Raw genomic sequence first — 20,528 nt, 5'->3', positions numbered from 1 at the left:
GCATTCCATTCAATCCCCAGCACCTATTATTATTATTATTATTATTATTATTATTATTATTTATTTATTACTAAACTAGGTGGAACATTGGCCTGATTCAGAATAATCGCCACTCAAAGGTTTTTATGATCACCATAATTCAGCTATCTCCTTCTCCTTTATATTCATTCTTGGTGTGCTAAAAGTCATTCTCATCATGACCTTTGGCCATGACAGTTGCCTGGTGAGCATTTCTCCTTAAACTGCCCCCTTGTGGCGAAGTCTGGAAGTACAACATAGATTTCTACTATCACTTCCGTAGTTTGTATCAGAGAGCTTTATGCTTAAAACTCCTCTATCCTACCAAAAGGGACTTTTTCCTTTCAGTATTCTTGGGATTATTTCCGGCTTTCCCCAGAAATTCTCCAAACCCGCACTGCCAACATTTCCCAGACTTAATTTGGTTAAGGGACAGTGTCAGTTGAAGGTGTCTAAAGCTCTTTCTACATTTCCAGCTCACGGAAATGAAAGCATTCAAACATGCTTGAACCCTCCAGATCTAGGAACCATTGTTTTTATAAAATTATTCCTTCTGGAAAATGAGTCTTGGGCTCAAAAGTCATTACTGACTGCAGAAAAACAGACAATGGCCGTTAGCTTAAATTTGAGATGTTCTTCTTTCTTTCATTCCTCCTAGCTAATGAGAAGGGAGGGTTGGTTTTGGGGGTTTTTTCAGCCCCCAGCGTTCATGTTGTGGGGAAGGGAAGGGTCACAAATTCTATCGACAGCACCTCTAGGAAGGGCTGTCTAAAACCGCTGCTCTTCAGTCCTAACCTAGATGGACCAATGGTCTGATCTGGTATAAGGCAGCTTCCATATCTTGGCTTTAGCCTCAGCTGCTGTTATTTCTCCCCCAGTAGAAGGAGGAAAATTGGGAGGCAAGAAGGCTGGGGCTGAACCATTAGGAGCCGAGGTTGGACTTGGCTATTAATGGCCTGGTGATTTCTGAAATTGGAGTTCGTTTCCAACTCTCCCATTTCCAAAATTCTTCTCCATCCCTATCTCTTCCATATATGTGAAACAGAGCTCCTTAACCCCACCTTTCATTGTTTCTTGGAACGCGTTGCCTTTATTAAGATGGCCAGGTCAGTTGATGGGGGAGTTGTGCGTCCAGGTACATCAGCTCTGCTAGGGCCCATACTAACTGCACTGTGATGGCCTGGGACTCGGGCTCGGACTTGGAACCAGAGTCGTCTCAGTCTGAACCGGATCCTTAGCCTCAAGCGGAATCTGAACTGAGTCTGGGGCCTGATTCTGAAGAGCCCCAGTCTGCACAGGTTCCCCTGCAACCTGTTCCACCAGCTGGGCCGAAGCACCAGCTGTGCCGAGTCAGGGGCCTGAGCCTGCCCTGGCTCCAGATGTGGGGATGACCTCATTGCCTTCAGCCGGGCCATCACTTACAGCTGCTCCACTACCGGTTCGGTCAGGAGAGGCGGAGGCGGCCTCTGGGTCTAGTAACCCACCGACATCTCCCGAGCTGCAGAGACGAAAGTCTGAGAGAAGGAGAGAACTGAGTACTCGCAGGAGGAGTGCTCGCCTTCGGGCGAGACAGGGAGGTAAGTCACCAGGGGATCAGAACCGGCCGTTACCCCATCAGAGATAAAAGGCTGTCGGATCCATCCCCAGGTTGCAGGAGCAACGTTGCTGTTTGCCAGAACCTGCCTGTGATCCTGTGCCTGACCTTGCCTGGTTTCCTGCCTCGTGTCCTGCCTTGGCCCTGTCGGACTGACTCCTCACAGAACCCTTGGATTCGGGACTGGACCTGGACCGCATTGCTCAGGTTACCCCCAGGCCCAGCACATGCACTTTGCTTCCTGGCCCTCCGTCCAAAGGGCACAAGCAGAGTCTACTGGATCAGGCCAAAGGCCCGTCCAGTCCAGCATCTTGTTCTCACAACAGCCAACCAGGTGTACTCTCTTCATTTGTGATTCACTGGCTCTGGCAGTGGATTTCAACTACATCTACCCTTGCTAGAAGCCATTGATAGCCTTGTTCTCTCAGTCCATTGCCTGCTCTGTTCCCTTCCTGCAGCCACCTTGCCTCTGGACTCCTTGCCTTTAGCTTGCCTGAGGATTCAGTCCCAGCCAAACTGACAACCTCCCCCCCCCCCTGAAAGAATTTGGACTGCAAATATTCTCTGAGCTTTGTTCTTTGACCAGTTGGAATTTTTATGAGCGTTCTCACTTCATTCAGTCGATGTTAGAAGCTTCACTGCCACAAGCACAATGCAATACAGATTCTCCCAGAAGTAAAAACATCTTAGCCGGTTGCGCTTTCACTTTTTCCCCTTTGCCAAGTCTTATCTTCTATTAGGAAAGAAAGAAAACACAACCTTTTCCCTTCTTCAATGTGTCGGAGCCCTGTGATTATCTTGCCAAAGTGTCTGTGATTCAAAACAATGCCGGCTTGCTGCCTCTGCCAAGGAGACATAATAAGGATTCAGTCAAAGAGCAGCGCCACACATTGGCTCAGAAATGTTAGCATGCGCAAACATTTCGGCGCTAAGCCATCAGTAGTAAACATCTGGAATAACTACACTGATTCAAGTGTGTATATACTGATGTAAACAGTAAGTGATTCTGGTCCATTAGCACTGCACATTGAGACTTTTTTTTATTACTGTTTGTAGCAGGGATGTATTTTTACTCATTTAAGTAAAATAAAGTCTTTGGGTTCACAGCCTGTGGCAGGATCCAGCATCTTGGGACAGGCTACTGCGCCTCCAAAACCCCAAGAGGGCCCACTGCGGTTGCTGCCCCCCCACTTGTTCCCTGTATAGGTTGCTGGCCACTGTGAGCCACCCACCGGTTTAATTTCCCACAATGTTCCAACATTGGTGTCCCTCCAGGGAGCTGAGGGCAGCATGCATAGATCTCCCCTTATTTAATCTGCACCACAACCCTGTGGTGCTAGGTTAGGCTGAGAGGCGGTGACTGGCCCAAGGTTACCCGGGGAGCTTCCTGGCTGAGTGGGAGTTTGAACCCTGGTCTATCGTGCAACACTCTAACCACTACACCACACTGGACTGGGAATGTCAAGGCCAGGGGTCAGCAAACTTACACCGGGCGGAGGGCTCTTTCCAGCGCACTTCCAGCGCACTTCCGGGTCAGAGGAGCATCGGAAATAGCTTGTGTGCATGTGCACAGGCCTCCTCCAACCTGTATGTGCACCGGAAATAACACTTGCGCATGCACAAATAACGCTTACGCATGTGCAGAAGCTATTTCCAGTGCTCCTCAGACCTGGAAGTGGGCAACAGTGCAGTGCTGGTAGAAGCAGGCAGCAGGCAGCAGGATAAACGAGTCCCTCGGGCCTTATCCGGTCCATGGCCCTTAGTTTGGGGACCCCGGGTCAAGGCTCTTTCTTATGGTTCGCTGTCTTTTACCTGGACTTCAAATAACAGAGGGCTCTTTCAAATACAAGACTGTCGTTGAACAGCACTTCAAAGAGAGTCCTAGGCATAGTAGGATATGTGGCCAATCTACAGGAAGTGCCCATCAAAATAGTGTTTGTTTGTTTGTTTGTTTGTTTGTTTGTTATTTACAGTATTTCTAACCCACTCGTCACTGAATATTTTCAATCCAAGAGCAGGCGGGGGGTGAGGGGTGGGTGTTTGTGTGGAGTAGTAAAAATAAACAGAGAAAACCAACAATATACAAAAGTTCCAAAAATCATATAAACAGGTACAATAAGTTGCATATTAACACTCCATTCATAAGGAAAACAAGCCAAACCATGAGAAAAATTATTTCTATATGTATGTATGTAAAAACAGATACCTACTGTAGGTGAAAAACAAATGCAAGACATTCAAATAGATTACAGAACTCGTGTTTTTAGCAGCAGCTCCCACCTCATTTTTCAGAACCCTAGCCAGCTAGCGGTTTATGGCAGAGAAAAATCAAATTCGTTAATGTCCCCATTTTACAGATGGGCAAATAGAAGCTGTAAGAGAAATACTTCTGAAATGTGGTCTGGGGCCACCTTGGAAAGTTTATTGCCCAAAAGGAATGTGAAAACCAGCTTCCTTAGTCCTGGTCCACAGTTTGTCCCTTATTCTACATTGATTCAAACTTAGAGAATAATTAATAATAATAATAATGAGGAGGAGGAGGAGGAGGAGGAGGAGGAGTGGCAGGGGGTTAGCTCAAATGACTGAAAACCTGGAGGAAAAGCTTATTCAGAAAAAGACACTGGTGTTAGAGACCAGGGCACTATCTCTCTTCCACTAGTAGAAGCCTCAACGACTTCTGTTGTGTATTTTTTTTTCAAAACTATCAAGTTAAAGGCTTGGTTTGGCTGCCTATTCTCCCATTGCCTAAGCCAGTAACATCCGCTGCTACAGGAAATTAGGTAAGTGACAAGATTACTGTCCTTGTAAAAGGGCAACAGGAAAGGCTTTATGTTCCTGTGTTGCAATTCAGCTGTTGCCCATCAGCAGTAAATTTGGCAAGGGAGAGGAGGCAGGGTTGGGAGGAGGGGGGAGTGTCTAGAGATCGGGCAGGCTAGAAACCTATTAAATTAAAACGGGATTGTTTATTGGACACGTTTCAAAGTGGTTCTGTTTGTACGCGCGCTCAGCTTTTAATAGTTCCACTCTGGCCGCTGCGGAGCTTTGTGTAACTCGGATCTTGATTTGGTTAGCACACCAAAATAGTCAGCCTTTTAAAATGTCTTGCTGCATGTAATGGCTGACGGAGCCATATGTTCCCAGAAACTTGGGGATCTCCCTAGACCTCGCTTTGGGAAGGGAACAAATGAGGAAACAGACATTAAACCCACAAGCCTGATTGCAACATTATTCTCCTTCTCACGAGCCCCAGCAACAGATCCCCAGAGACACACCATAAAGGCTTTCTAGTAAAGGTAAAGGGACCCCTGACCATTAGGTCCAGTCGTGGCCGACTCGGGTTGTGGCGCTCATTTCGCTTTATTGGCCGAGGGAGCCGGCGTATAGCTTCCAGGTCATGTGGCCAGCATGACTAAGCCGCTTTTGGCGAACCAGAGCAGCACACGGAAACGCCGTTTACCTTCCTGCCAGAGTGGTACCTATTTATCTACTTGCACTTTGATGTGCTTTCGAACTGCTAGGTTGGCAGGAGCTGGGATCGAGCAACGGGAGCTCACCCCGTCATGGGGATTCGAACCGCCGACCTTCTGATCAGCAAGCCCTAGGCTCTGTGGTTTAACCCACAGCGCCACCCGCGTCCCTAAAATACTGTTAGGCTTTCTAACAGTATTTTAAATGTATTATCAAATCACTTCTTCACTGTTTTATATGGTATTGTTACATGCCAACCCCAATCTCCAGGTGGAAGATTCCAGGGGTTGCAGGTGTGTTTACCAGAGTCTGCGTTCCCTTCTGGGAGAATGAGGCACAACAGAGAGACAGTGATCTATTGCTTATTTACACTTACTTTGGTACCTCGGAAGCCAAACACAATCCGTTTCGGAAGTCCATTCGACTTCCAGAATGTTCGGAAAACCAATCTGCAGCCAATCGGAAGCTGCGGAAGCCGTGTCGGACGTTTGGGTTCCAAAGAACGTTCGCAAACCGGAACACTCACTTCCAGGTTTGCTGTGTCCAGGAGCCAAAACCTTCGACTTGCAAGGTGTTTGGGTTCCAAGGTACGACTGTATCTACAACCTGAACCCACGTGATGGGATTCCACATCCCCGGCGCAGCACGGCATTCAGAGAACAGCAGAAAGCCATCTTGCGTCTCTTTGTTGCAGCTTTCCCCCTCCAGCCCGCATTGTGTTCTGCTTGCAAAACTGGCCATTTTTCTGTTCGCTTAGGCCAGCCACACCGAAATCCTGCAGCCCTTTGGTCTCCAGTAACACACAGCTGGAAGGAGGTCTCTCCCCTCCTGGTCTGGCAGTGTCCACTCTCTCTTGATGGTTTCCTTGACGGGCCATTGCTGGTCTTTGTTCTTTATGGACATTACTTACATTCATCTGGCCCTGCTCAGTTAGCCTGGCTCATTAGCATAAACTAAATCCAGAATTTTCTGTGTTTGGCACAGTTTAATCAAACCTTGATTACTTCTAACTTTTACTAATTCTAAGAATTGCGTGCGACTTGCACCCACAAACCCCAGCACCCATGACCTGTAACAATATCTAGTAATATCTATTATATGCATTATCACATATTTTTTATCATTTCTATGATGTTCAGTATACAATTACATATTTAGGTTATTGCATGTTATTAAAAATGCATTTTAAAAAAATGAAGTATTTTATGCATTTCTCAAAAAGTAATTATATTGTTCTCTTGCCAACAGTGCAGTGTTAGAAACTGTTTCACGATCTGCTGGGTGCTACTCAGATTTGGGGACTGTGGCCTTTTCACGTTTCTCTGCTCCTGTTTCCGTTGCCACCTGTTGGCCTTCCTTGAGACCCGGACCTTCAGGTCTCCCTTTCTGGAAGCAAATGCTTTTTTTTCCAACTGTCTACATAGTTGCTCTATATTTAGCCAGAGGATAGCAAATAGATCTGTGATCCTGGTGCTTAAATTAGAGCTAAGCCAGCACCCCCACTGAAATGGCCAGGGTCTTTCTTGCTGAGTACTAGAAAGTTATGTATCCTGTAAATTAGAACCACACTGTTGGAAACAGAGGCAAAGAAGTCTAATCTAGAGCCACCTGGCTAGATATCCAAGGAGAGAGAGATAGCCTTGTTGTTGTGCCACAGATTAGACGGATGGATTTATTTAATCTCTTTCATATAAAATACTTATATCTCACCTTTCCACTTGATAAACTTTCAGAGAGAGAAAGGGTATATACCAAAAACACAAATCATGAAAACCTATAATGGGGCTGCTGCCTAGTTGAAGAAACCTGAAACCAATCAGTTTATTAAATTAAATTTGTGCACACAAATACACATATGCATTAAAACGGTGTGCACACACACACAAAAAAAAATGTTTGTGGGAGAAGTTTTGCAAATAGAATTATTAAACTAGAGGCAAGTCTGGTGTTTGGCTTTCACAGATGACTTCCTCATCTTCTCCCCTCAAACAGTCCTGGGAAAAATAGTTTGTTAAGGGTCCTGGGGATTGTTAGGAGACACCCCCCCCCCCCATTCTCCTTTCAGAGCTATACTTCCCAGAGTTCTCTGTGATGAGGGATCGATTGCTCAGCCACACTGGGAATTGTAGCTCTGGGAGGAGAACAGGGTATCCTAACAACTCCAAGCGTCCTTCACAAACTACAGCTCCCAGAGTTCTTTGGGAGAAGCCACGAGTGCTTAAAGTAGTATCATGATGCTTTAAACGTACAGTGTGAACACGGCCACTTAGTTGTGCACAAGGAGGGGAGGGGGAGTCCATTTGTGCAAGTGAAACTCTGTTCGTGCAGTGCTAATTACAACTCACATTTTTTTAGTAATATTTTAAAAATGATTAAAAGTTGCAGTCCTAACATCTTCTGCAAGGAAGCCAGTTTCCCTTTCTCTCTCTCTCTCTCTCTCTCGTTCATTCTCTATCAGGCCGCGCTTCCCATTTGTAAAATGGGCACAACAGTGACATAATCTAAGGAGTTTGTCTTCACTGCAGCCAAGACAGAGAGCGCAGTGTATTTTGCAGCTAAATTTTGCATCTGTAAATTCTACATCTATAAATTACCAGAGAGGCAAAGAATGCCTGTAGGCAGATGCCGTGATGAGGGGGCTTTTTATTAGGTGAAAGAGCACCTGTATGTGTGTCTTTTTAAAAAAATCTGATTTCTCTCTCTCTCTCTCTCTAGCTTACACATCTGGGAAGAAGCTGTGGGATGTCCCTCCATCTCACACAGACCAGCTCGGTCCAGGAAAACTGCGGTGGGAGCCGCAGTGCCAGCATCAATTGCGCCACCTCCAGGATGGTGCTAGAATTTCAGCTGTCCTGCCTCCCAGGCTGGAAGGTCACTGGATTTCAACAGGGTAAGGAGTTTGTAGCAGTGTAAAGGGTAAATGTGCAGTTCCTGAATACACTATCGAGTCCGCGACCAGAAGGAGGAGGAGTATCAGGAAGAATGGACAAAATTTAATGGTTATTTAGTTAAATATGTAAAATTAAATTAATTGGAAATAGCTTGCAGATACTTAATTGGCTTAGGATTTCATATAAGTTAAGTGATGAATCAATATGTTTAATTTTAAAATTAAAAGATATAACAATGTTAATGTTTTAGTTAAATTTTATAAGAACTTTGATTTGGAAAAGCATTAAAAGGAAGTGCATGGAAATTCAACCAAGGGGAAGCGAGGAAGTCGCTTAATAATGTTAATAAGTGTAATTTTAATAAGGTTATGATCCATGTTTGTTTGTTTATTTGTTTGTTTTGTTTATAATTTTGTGAAAATCAACAAAATGTTTATATATATAAAAAAGCTGTTGAATACACTATCTCTTCTGTATTTAATTGCAGGTGGGGAATTTTGACTAATAGAAAACATTTCTTTCTTTTGTTGCTTATTCCAGTTTGAAAGACAGTGAACGTCTGAGCTCCAAATTGCTTTGCCTTCTTTGGCAACTGCACGGAGCCCCAAATCTAGCAGTGCCACTCATACACTAAAGCACCATACTCCAACCAACTGAGCTATCCAGGTTCAGAGTTCTGTGTTAGAGGATGGTCTATTAGGAAATATTTCCAGTGTGTACTTTGTTCATCACTTCTCTTTGCGGGGCCTGTGCATGACTCCTTGCGGCCAGGGGACTTTATTTTCTGTTTCTCTTTATAGAAAAAGTACTCCTTAACTTGCAAACAGAGAATTTGGAAATCTTAAATAGGAGTGGGAGTTCTGCGACTCTTCTATTTTCTATAAGCCAATATTTTTTCAATCTTCAAATCTTTTTTTTAAAAAATGATATTTATTAAGGTTTCAAAGAAAAAAAATTACATGAATAAAAAAAGAAGAAAAGAAAGACAAAAGTAAAAATAAAAGAAAAAATACAAAAAAGATAAAAAACACTTAAAAAAATACATCAGTCTTTCCATACCTTACATTCATTTCCTTGTTTCCCTGACCTCCTCACACCTCCCTTTTTTGTATTCCAATTCAGTTAGTTAATTCAGCAATTTCTTTCCCTCTTTGTTTTTATCTTAGTCCTTTAACATAATATATTATAACTTTGGATTCTCATCTGTTAACGATCCATTTTACATACACCTTTATAACATTGCTGCTTAAACCACTTAACTTCATTCTGACATCATTCTAACATTCATTAATTTTGCAATATTTCTGTAAATAGTCTTTGAATTTCTTCCAATCTTCTTCCACCGACTCTTCTCCCTGGTCTCGGATTCTGCCAGTCATTTCCGCCAGTTCCATATAGTCCATCACCTTCATCTGCCATTCTTCCAGAGTGGGTAGATCTTGTGTCTTCCAATACTTTGCAATAAGTATTCTTGCTGCTATTGTGGCATACATAAAAAAAGTTCTGTCCTTCTTTGACACCAATTGGCCGACAATGCCCAGAAGAAAGGCCTCTTGTTTCTTCAGAAAGGTGTATTTAAATACCCTTTTCATTTCATTATAAATCATCTCCCAGAAAGCCTTAATCCTTGGGCATGTCCACCAAAGGTGAAAGAATGTGCCTTCAGTTTCTTTACATTTCCAACATTTATTATCGGGCAAATGATAGATTTTTGCAAGCTTGACTGGTGTCATGTACCACCTGTATATCATTTTCATAATATTCTCTCTTAAGGCATTACATGCCGTGAATTTCATACCTGTGGTCCATAACTGTTCCCAGTCAGCCATCATTATGTTATGCCCAACGTCTTGTGCCCATTTAATCATAGCAGATTTCACCGTTTCATCCTGTGTATTCCATTTCAACAGCAAGTTATACATCTTTGACAAAATCTTAGTTTTGGGTTCTAGCAGTTCTGTTTCTAATTTTGATTTTTCCACCTGGAAGCCAATTTTCTTGTCCAAATTGTATGCCTCCATTATCTGATAATAATGAAGCCAGTCTCGCACTTTGTTTTTTAATTTCTCAAAACTCTGCAATTTCAGTCTATCTCCCTCTTCTTCCAAAATTTCCCAATATTTCGGCCATTTGACCTCCATATTGAGCTTTTTCTGAGCTTTCGCTTCCATCGGTGACAGCCACCTTGGGGTTTTGTTTTCCAGTAGGTCCTTATATCTTATCCAAACATTAAACAATGCTTTCCTGACAATACGGTTTTTTAATGCTTTATGTGCTTTGACCTTATCTTACCACAAGTATGCATGCCATCCAAATACATTATTAAAACCCTCTAAATCCAAAATGTCTGTGTTTTCAAGAAGCAGCCATTCTTTCAACCAGCAAAAAGCTGCTGATTCATAATAAAGTTTAAGGTCTGGCAGGGCAAATCCACCTCTTTCCTTTGCATCTGTTAGTATTTTAAATTTTATTCTAGGCTTCTTGCCCTGCCAGACAAATCTAGAGATATCTCTCTGCCACTTCTTGAAGCAATCCATTTTGTCCAAAATTTGCAATGTTTGAAACAGAAACAACATTCTAGGCAATACATTCATTTTTATCGCAGCAATACGGCCTAGCAGTGAAAGCTTCAAATTTGACCAAATTTCTAAATCTTTTTTCACTTCAGCATTTTTCGTAATTGTCTTTAAATGAATTCCCATTTTTTGCTGTCATGTTAATCCCCAGGTATTTCACTTTCTTAACCATTGTTAAACCTGTCTCATTCTGAAACCTCTCTCTCTCAATCGGTGTTAAATTTTTCTCAAATCCAGGTATTACAAGTTCATGCATAAAGGGTTTCTGATTCTTAATAAATATCAATAATGATTTTTCACTGATTAAACACATTTACTTTGCCATCTCAGCTAAGTCCAATAATTTTATCAACCCTTCCTCCAGCTAGATGGGTGGAGCATAAATAATAAAATTATAAGCATTAGTAGTAGTAGGTAGGACGGTATCTGTCCATATTTATTCATATATCAATCTCGCCCTGGAACGGCACACAAGTTATGTGAAAAGGGCAGATTGTTCCATGAGGCAAGCAGGAATGCTGATGGAGCCATCTGTTTAGCACTATGTTGACTTCCTCTCTATCCTCTGGAGGGGGCCAATCTCTATAAGGCCTGCCCAAAGTGAAGCACCAGAACTTAATAAAATTCAGGCCCTGCCGAACTTGTAACTATCTGCTACTCACTAGCCATATGGGATTGCCCACTGGAGACCTGATAATCCTATTTGCTGCTGATATTGCCTACCTGGGGCTGTAAAAAAAACAGGCACAGGGGATCCAAGCACCTGGTAAGCCAAAATATGTGTTCATTAGGCCGCATTCAGTTTGGGGTGGGGGACAGTTTACATGGGTGGTATCCAGTTAAACCGCTCCACTTGCACAAGGAGTTTTAGCTTTGCAGTGGAACTTCCCAGCCCTGCATGCCTTGTAAAATCTGCTCTGGGGAGTTGAGGGGAGCTCCATGGGTTGCTGCTTTTAAAAAAAAGAAGTTTGTGTACTTGAAATAAATATTGCATCCTTCCTCCAAGAAGCATTGGGGAGCACCCATGGGGTTAGTCTAGGCAGCGGTCCACACTGGCTCTCCTTTATGACCAAGGAAATTTAATTTAGATAATTAAATGTTGTTGGTTGAATTATATCAAATTAGATATGGTACACCAATTTGCCTTGCTTTGTTTGTTCCGTTTGAAAGACATTCTTGAGATGCCCTGAATTCAAAATGCTAATGAAAACTTTGCATATCTTCAAGGAAAAATGCATAAAACATTTGTTAATTAATGGACCTTCGTAGCCGGCCCTTCACCACACAGTCTAAGAGTAGGTCACATACAGGTCAGTTCAAATACACCATGTAACAATAAATTATGATCCCATCTTCCACCACCAGAGGTCTCTGCAAAAAGGTCTCTGATGTTGAACTGTATACATACAGTGTCAAACCCAGATGCATCTCAGAAGGGAGGCCACCACAGAAAAGACCCTCTCACACACCCATTCTGTTTCCCCATCCCAGTTCTTAAAACCTCCTAAGCTAAGATAGTAAGATGACCATATTTCATTCCTATATGCCACATATTTCAACAATTTGTTGGCATAACGTGATTCTTGAGCCATAGCAGCCCATGCCTATTGTGACAATCTGTCAGTGTTTTCCCAACTGGAATTCCCTTTGAGCTCCAAGTTATGCTATGCAACAATCAGAAAACAAGTAATGAAGTTTCCGTTTTTCTAGCACATTCATCAATATAGTATATATTAGGGGAGATAGATTGCAAGGGCTGTAATTTAACCAAAACATCCCTCTTCGTTCTCAGGTGTGAGGTACGTCCAGGACCTGAATTTCTCACCCGGTCCTATATGTTCTACGCCAACCGCCTCTTCAAAGCCTATCAGTTCTACTACCGGGACCCTTCCTGCCGGGACCCCTCTTACTCCCTGGTCATCAAAGGGAAAGTCAGGCTCCGCCAAGCCTCCTGGATCACCAGGGGAGCCACGGAAGCAGATTACCACCTCCACAAAGTTGGCATTGTCTTCCACAGCCAGAGGGCCATGCGGGAAACAGTGGCTCGCATCAACCAGACGTCGGGAGAGCACTGCAGCGGCTTCTCGCCGGCTGGGCGGACTTGGGCTCCCGGTGCCCTCTATGAGCTCCTGAGTGCCAAAGCAGAGTGGGATTGCACCGCGGGCCTTGGCTTTGCCATGCACGAACTCAGCCTCGTACGAGTGGAGAAGTACCAGCAGCCCTTGTTCCTTCAGCAGAGCCAGGGGAGCAGGGAGGTGGAGGAGCTGTATCTGGGGGACATCCACACGGAGTGGTCGGAGAGGCTCCATTATCGGCCAACAGGATACCAGCGCCCCCTGCAGAATGCGATGGTAAGGGGTACATCTCGTGTGGGATTGTGGCCAGATGGGATCTTCCAGGCTAAAACATACCCAACTCCCTCAACCGTTCCTCATAAGGCTTGGTTCCCAAAACCTTGAGCAGACCTGGCCATTACAAAATTGCCCAGGAAGGACTGCGCCCCTCAGATATACGTTTCCAAACACAATTCAAAGTGTTGGTGCTGACCTTGAAAGCCCTAAACAGCCTCGGCCCAGTAGACCTGAAGGAGCATTTCCACCCCCATCGTTCAGCTCAGACACTGAGCTCCAGCTCCAAGGACCTTCTGGCGGTTCCCTCACTGCAAGAAGTGAGATTACAGGGAACCAGGCAGAGGGCCTTCTCGGTAGTGGCGCCCGCCCTGTGGAACGCCCTGCCATCATACGTCAAGGAAATAAGCAACTATCTGACTTGTAGAAAACATCTCAAGGCAGCCCTGTTTAGGGAAGTTTTTAATGTTTGATGTTTTATCGTGTTTTTAATATTCTTTTGGGAGCCGCTCAGAGTGGCTGGAGCAACCCAGACAGATGGGTGTGGTGTAAATAATAATAATAATAATAATAATAATAATAATAATAATAATAAAGGTAAAGGGACCCCTGATCATTAGGTCCAGTCGTGACCGACTCTGGGGTTGCGGCGCTCATCTCGCTTTATTGGCCGAAGGAGCCGGCGTACAGATTCTGGGTCATGTGGCCAGCATGAGTAAGCCGCTTCTGGTGAGCCAGAGCAGCACACAGAAACGCAGTTTACCTTCCCGCTGGAGCGGTACCTATTTATCTACTTGCACTTTGACGTGCTTTCGAACTGCTAGGTTGGCAGGAGCAGGGACCGAGCAACGGGAGCTCACCCCGTCGCGGGGATTTGAACTGCCAACCTTCTGATCGGCAAGTCCTAGGCTCTGTGGTTTAACCCACAGCGCCACCCGTGTCCCTAATAAGAATAATAATACCCCCCCAAACCCTGGTCTGGAGGGGATGGCAGGCTCAGTGGACACTGATGTTACCTTATGGGGTCTCAGTTCTGACTGGTCCTCCTCTAGTTCTTATGAAAAAAAGAGGAGCAGAAAAAGGGTGGGGGGCAGAGAAACATTATCCAATAAACCATTATCCCTTAGCAGAGAATGCCATTACCAGAGGAAATAGCCCTGAATGTAATTACGGGCGGCAGGCCTGGGATATACAGAACGCAACTTCCAGTGCAGCTGAAACAAGCCGGCCTTGGTTTCTTTCTCTCTCCACCCCACCCCCCAATTTTTTGTCAGGAGCTTGGTTTCATGCCCAGAGCGTATTTTTTAATCAAAATCATAACTAATCAATTGAGAAATGTGATTGAACTGCAAGATAGGACAAGGAGCAATGAGCAGAAAAGGGCTCATGACCGTTGCCAGATGGGACCAAAGTCAGGGCTGAGGTGAAGAGAGGGGAGGAAAAGCAGCCCCCCCCCTACACAATATTGCAGCCACTGGGATTCTTGAAGGACGAGGCGAAGGACGAAAAACAACCACCTTTCCGAGGCACATGCTCAGATTGGCATTAAAGCCAAGTCATCTTGGGCCAAAACCATATACATATGAGCTAAACCAGATGGTAAACACGAATTGCTTTCTTAAAAAAAAAGAAAATTAATTTAAAACCCAAGCTGAGGTGCGCTGAAATACAGTGACTTCACTGCAATGCTGCAATTAATCAGCTCACAGTTCTACGCGGCTTGTTGCTGGCGGATGATGTCACTGCCTGGGGAGAGTTAGACAGTGTCACTTGCCTCCTTCGAAAGAGTTTCACGTAAGTGGAAGTGAGAAAGGTTTTTTGGCAAGGAAGAGGAGTCTGCAGATTTTTGGCTTGCTTTCGTGGCCACCCTTTATTTATTTATTTGCTACCAATCTTTGGGGGAGGACAGTAGCTCCGGTGTGTGTGTGTGTGTGTGTGTGTGTGTGTGTTACTCTCTCTAGAATGCAAAGGGGTCCTGGGTTCGTTTCCCGGTGGCTCCCGGGGAAGGGCAAGGAGAGGTAGGAGAGCTGCTGTCCGCGTCAGTGCAGACTACTCTGAGCTACATAGACTACATGGTCCAACAGTGTTGTATGTTCCCTCTTTGTATTTACTTGCATGTGCAGATAATTCAAAGGACGGGCACGGCAGGTTATGGCAAGCTTTGGAGAAGGGTCAGAAGGAGCATAAATTCTTTGAGGCTAGAACAAGATTGGAGAACAGCCAGTCTCTGTGCCAATCGTGGCCTGCCAAGGAGGTTCCAGTTTCCATGAGGCAATTTTCCTCACACCCATTGGTGACATCAGCTGATGGGTGGGAGGGGGTTTAGCCCATCAGGATTTCATCTCCACTCATCAGCTGCTGAGCCTGTGTTTAATAAGGCACTTTGCAAAAGCACTCTTTGAAGCAGCTCCACGCTTCTCCTTTTATTCAGTGAGTGGTTGTGGGTAGTAGATCCGGATAAGAATCTCCAGAGGCTGAAATGGGAGCATGGGGGCTGCCTTAAAGCCCTTTGCAAACAGCAAAAGGGCTTTGAAGCCACTGCAGGTTCCCAAGTATCCAACAGAGAGCTAACTGTTGTGCACTTGGAAACCCTACACAAGGTAAGTGAGACCACTCACGTGGTCAGTCATGTGGTGCTATGATGTCATGTGATCGACAGGTGGGAGGCCTCACCCACCTGCCAAATTTGGCACACTCTAAGGATCTGGCCTGTGAAGCCAAAAACGTTTCCACGCATCCTGTCACTTTTAAAAGGAAAGAAGTCTATTGTTCAAGGTAGAAGATAACTTTCTTTTGTACGCCGGTCTCAACTTCATTCCCAGGCATTTTGAGTTTAAAAAAAATATTGGGTAGCAGGACTGGGAAAGACTGTAAATTGAGATTGGCCTTTCCAACCTGGTTAAAAGTAAAGGGGCCCCTGACCATTAGGTCCAGTTGTGACCGACTCAGGGGTTGCGGTGCTCATCTCGCTTTATTGGCCGAGGGAGCCGGCATACAGCTTCTGGGTCATGTGGCCAGCATGACTAAGCTGCTTTCTGGGGAACCAGAGCAGCGCACAGAAACGCCGTTTACCTTCCTGCCGGAGCGGTACCTATTTATCTACTTGCGCTTCATGCTTTTGAACTGCTAGGTTGGCAGGAGCAGGGACCTAGCAACGGGAGCTCACCCCGTCGCGGGGATTCGAACCACCGACCTTCTGATCGGCAAGTCCTAGGCTTTGTGGTTTAACCCACAGCGCCACCCGCATCCTACCTGGTATATTCCAGATATTGGACTGCAGCTGCCATCAGCCTCAGCCATTGTGGCCTAAAGAGTGATGAGAACTGGAGTCTGGGATTCATAGCCCGGCCAGTGTAAGGCAGCAATTGCCTCTCTGCATTTTTCTTGCACTCCCATAGAAGTTCAGCTCGCTTACCGACCTCGAGATCAGCCACCAAGTCAGCCGAATTGCTCCAGAGCCGGCGGCTGGTGGGTCAGAACCAATCACAAACAACAGAGGTTTCTTCCAAGCCCCCTGCTCTGCACAGAGGAACGTCTTTGATTTTCTCTTAAATATGTTTTAAAGAAAAACCACTCTTGGGAAATTATCTCCCAGTATTAAAGTATTTCCTGCTTTAAAAATAAAAAGGCTGGGAATATTTAGCTGCAATGCCCTGTGTACCGTCAACGCTCCTCGAGAGTGACAGCTGCGGTAAGGCGAGTTGAAAATGGCTTGGTTATTGCAGACTTCAGTCAGCGCACATGCAAATTGCCTGCTAAGTGCAGAGTTACTAAAATCTCATTCCCATGCAAACACGGCTGGCGTCTTTCAGAAATCAACTGTATGCAGCAGCCCAGGCTTATGAAAGCAGATACGCTTCGCTGTAAATTGTTATGTTGCCCATTTCTATAATTAGTACAGGAACACGTTTTTAATGCTGACTTAGAAACATTTCGGGTTATATTCCCCTAGTGTACGTCAGATGAAAATATGTACATTACTTCCACATTAAATGAGGCTAGCTCCTCATAGTGGGGTAGAGAGGAAATTGCTTTTATACCATTAAATAAACTACCAGATACCACTCTGAAAAGTTAAACCTTTCCCCTGCCCTGTAGAATTCCGACACAGGCTTCTGATGTTTTGATATAAAAAATCTGTATTTGCCACCACACCCTTCTCCCTGTTGGCACCTATCTGGCGTTCAAATACTAAAACCTGCAGGATTTCACAATTTAGCCTAGGCCAGTAAAAGTAGCTGCATCTTATATTTTGCCAGATAATTTAAATAAGTCATTATGAGCCTCCTGCAAAGGATAGAGCTGGTGAGACCCAAATCACCACCTAAATTTGATGAGAGATTTAAATTTGCTGAGAGATCTAAATGTACATTTGTTGTTGTGGGTCTCTGCCTCCCCCTGCAGTCTTTTAAGCACCTTCCCACACCCCTGGTCTTTTCTATCCTTAAAATCTAAACCTATATGATTTTATTTTTTTTGGTTGGAGAAGAAGAATAAAACAGCAAACATGTTTTACTAATAGTAGAGCAAAGAGGCTAGTAAAGTTAAAGGGACCCCTGACCATTAGGTCCAGTCGTGGCCGACTCTGGGGTTGCGGCGCTCATCTTGCTTTACAGGCCGAGGGAGCCGGCGTACAGCTTCCGGGTCGTGTGGTCAGCATGACTAAGCCGCTTCTGGCGAACCAGAGCAGCGCACGGTAACACCGTTTACCTTCCTGCCGGAGCAGTACCTATTTATCTACTTGCACTTTGATGTGCTTTTGAACTGCTAGGTTGGCAGGAGCAGGGACCGAGCAACGGGAGCTCACCCCGTCGCAGGGATTCAAACCGCCTACCTTCTGATCGGCAAGTCCTAGGCTCTGTGGTTTAACCCACAGCACCACCCGCGTGCTTAAGAGGCTGGTACAACCAGGGAAAAGGACAGTTTAGCCTTGCTCCCTCCCTCTAGTCTTTCATGCCCTAACAGAAGTTAACGTTTTCTGCTGAATCTCTTCCTTCCCCTTTGCGGAATGCAGCTTCCCTTGGTAAAGAACATGCCCGTTTTTAAACAAGCAATGAAAAGCCTTGCTGAGAACTTGTCTTTTCCTTCCCTTCCCGCAGCATCACATCCAGCCGTGCCCTGCCTGCGGGATTATATACCGAGCTGACGAACACCACCCGCCAGTATTACCCCTCAAGCCGGACCTCCCCATGCTGCTCAGCGGCCGCTGGGTCAGTACTCGCTGCGAGGTCCGCCCGGCCGTGCTTTTCCTCACAAGGTACTTCATCTTCCACGCCAACAACCGCAGCTGGGAAGGCTACTACCACCATTACTCTGACCCTCTCTGCAAGCAGCCGACATTCACCGTCTACGCTCTCGGCCACTATACCCAGGGAGCGGCGTCCCTCATTGTGCGAGGAGGTACCGAGCTCGTCTTCAAGGTGACCCGCGCCCGGGTGACGCCGATGGATCCCGTAACTGTGGCGATGCTGAACTCCTCCAGCTTTGGGAGCTGCGGAGAAGCCGGTGCCTGGAGCGTCGGGCAAGAGCTGGACGTGACTCACACGAACGGATGCGCCGCGCTGGGGATCCGACTGCCCCACACCGAGTACGAACTCTTCCGAGTCGAGCAGGATGCCAAGGACCACAGCTTGCTCTTCATCGGGGAGAGGCCGACTGATGGGTCAAGCCCCAGCACACCCAGCAAGCGGCCCACGTCCTACCAGGCCCCTCTTGTCCAGTGCGGGGGCCCCTCAGGAGCCCTAGCGAGGCACGTCAAGCCAAGTTACCTGGGAAGAATAGGCGAGGGCAACAACAGTGGGGCACTGAAGACACTGCCTTGGGCAACCCTGCTAGCATCTCTAGCTGTGCATCTGGTCAGGTGGGACTAGAAATCCAGATGTTTTGGTCACTGAGCTGCTGCATGGAATCCAGGCAGCCTTAGCGTTCAGACTTACATGTATGCACAACAAAATGAGCACACTGGGGAAACTGTTTCGCTTTCTACCTTGCCAATACGCACTCTCATTTTTTCTTAATGATAGGTGACGCCTGTTGGATGTGCTTTCCCCTTTCATACCTGCCTAAGTATGGAGACGGGCATCTGAACTGGGCTGCTTGGTCTCTGATGTAGAGGGCATCCTTCGGCTTCTGATCAGGTGGCTTAAATTGTACCTAACGCACCAGAATGGCCCGTTTCAGTAGCTGTAGGATAGACCTTCACCCTCTTCTCCCCACCCACCCAAACAAAAAATAATAATTCTCATGTATCAAGAAGCAATTCTGCTTTCATGGGACAATTTCAGTTTCGTTGCTCTGGATTAGCGTCATAGAGACATATCATTTACTATTTTGTTCACAATGTATACCAACTGTTAATAGTATAAAAGTTGGAATTGGGGATCCTGTTATCCAGCTTCCATATAATGTACCATGTGTGAGGAAATGTACCTGCATATTCAACTGCTTATCTTAAACAGGGGAGGTGAGGGTGTAAATTTGGTCAGCACAGAACAACCCCAGAGGCTGGGTTTGCACATAAAGCTATACCATAGCACAGAGTTAATACGCACAAGCAGGCAGATTGTTGGAGATTAGTTTTACTTCATGCTAATATTTCCTTGTTCTCTCAAGCAAACCAGGGACCATAGTTGTTGGTTTGTTTTGTTTTTTAATCTGGTCATTTTAAAGACAGGCCAACTTCGAAACATTTCGTTTCAAATATTTTTAGACCGCCTTTTAATTCAAAAGTAAATTCCAATGCAGGATACAATCATCAATTATCCAAATACATTAGGCAGGGAAATAGCTACAACTGCAGACCAATAGCCTGAAAATGCATGGGTGAATAAATATAGAGTTTTAACACAGTTTTAAATGCATGGGTGAATAAATATAGAGTTTTAACACAGTTTTAAACAGTCATTACTATCAGTACGTGCCTTATCTCAGAGCAGAGACTTCTACAATGTAGAAGCCACCAAGGAAATGCCCTTGCCTTTGGATGCTGCAAGATGGATTAATATAGGTCATGGCATTCGCAGAAGGACCTCCTCCAAAAATCTTAGTGAATAGAAAGGTTTAAATGGGATAAGGAGTCTTTTCCAGGTAGCCAAGTCTCAAGTTCCTTAGGGATTTAGGTCAAAAGAAGAAATTATGAAGCTGGCTCACGTAACGGACCAGTTTCTTTTGAACGACCATTTCTCTTTTGTATGGCATGACAAGCCAGGATTATCAGAAGGCGAAACTACACACTAGCAAAAGCATTTGTTGCTGGTCATGTGGGAGGAGAGAGGAGAGCCCTGCCAAGCCCTTTGCCTGGGCTTCTTCCTGCTCATGCAGTGTTAAAACAATGGTTTTGCATTACGTGCGAACCTGGCCACAATGTCCGCTTTGTAGGTGCCGTGGATTTGTTTATATGAGGCCCTTGGTTATTCTGAAAAAGAGCGTGAATCTAGTCCTTAGGAATAAAGGTGATAAAATGCTAAAGACAGTCACAATTTAAAAGCCAGACCAGGTACAAGGTGCAATTCATTTAGCCATGTATGTGGAACTCAACCGAGGTGCTGGGATTGGAAGAAACCAGTTCACATAAGGTCAATGAATTGTGCAAGCCAGATTTAGGCAAAGGAAGCTGCCTTAGACAAAGTCAAAC

General features: G+C 45.2%; 1 protein-coding gene across 1 annotated transcript in view; it reads left to right on the top strand.

Moving 5' to 3' along the window:
- APCDD1L (APC down-regulated 1 like) overlaps positions 1–19,336 on the top strand; it is a 44,487-nt gene extending 25,151 nt beyond the window's left edge. Inside the window, exons 2-4 of the mRNA XM_082226183.1 lie at positions 7,796–7,970; positions 12,340–12,898; positions 17,995–19,336. Of these exons, the coding sequence (XP_082082309.1) occupies positions 7,796–7,970; positions 12,340–12,898; positions 17,995–18,765 (1,505 nt within the window). The 3' untranslated portion in view covers positions 18,766–19,336. The remainder of the gene's footprint in view (positions 1–7,795; positions 7,971–12,339; positions 12,899–17,994) is intronic.
- The last annotated feature ends 1,192 nt before the right edge of the window (positions 19,337–20,528 follow it).

Source organism: Podarcis vaucheri (assembly GCF_965113315.1).
Source record: "Podarcis vaucheri genome assembly, chromosome: 6".
Classification (NCBI taxonomy): Eukaryota; Metazoa; Chordata; class Lepidosauria; order Squamata; family Lacertidae; genus Podarcis; species Podarcis vaucheri.
Note: the sequence above shows the minus strand (reverse complement) of the source record. Positions and strands in the feature narration are given on the sequence as shown.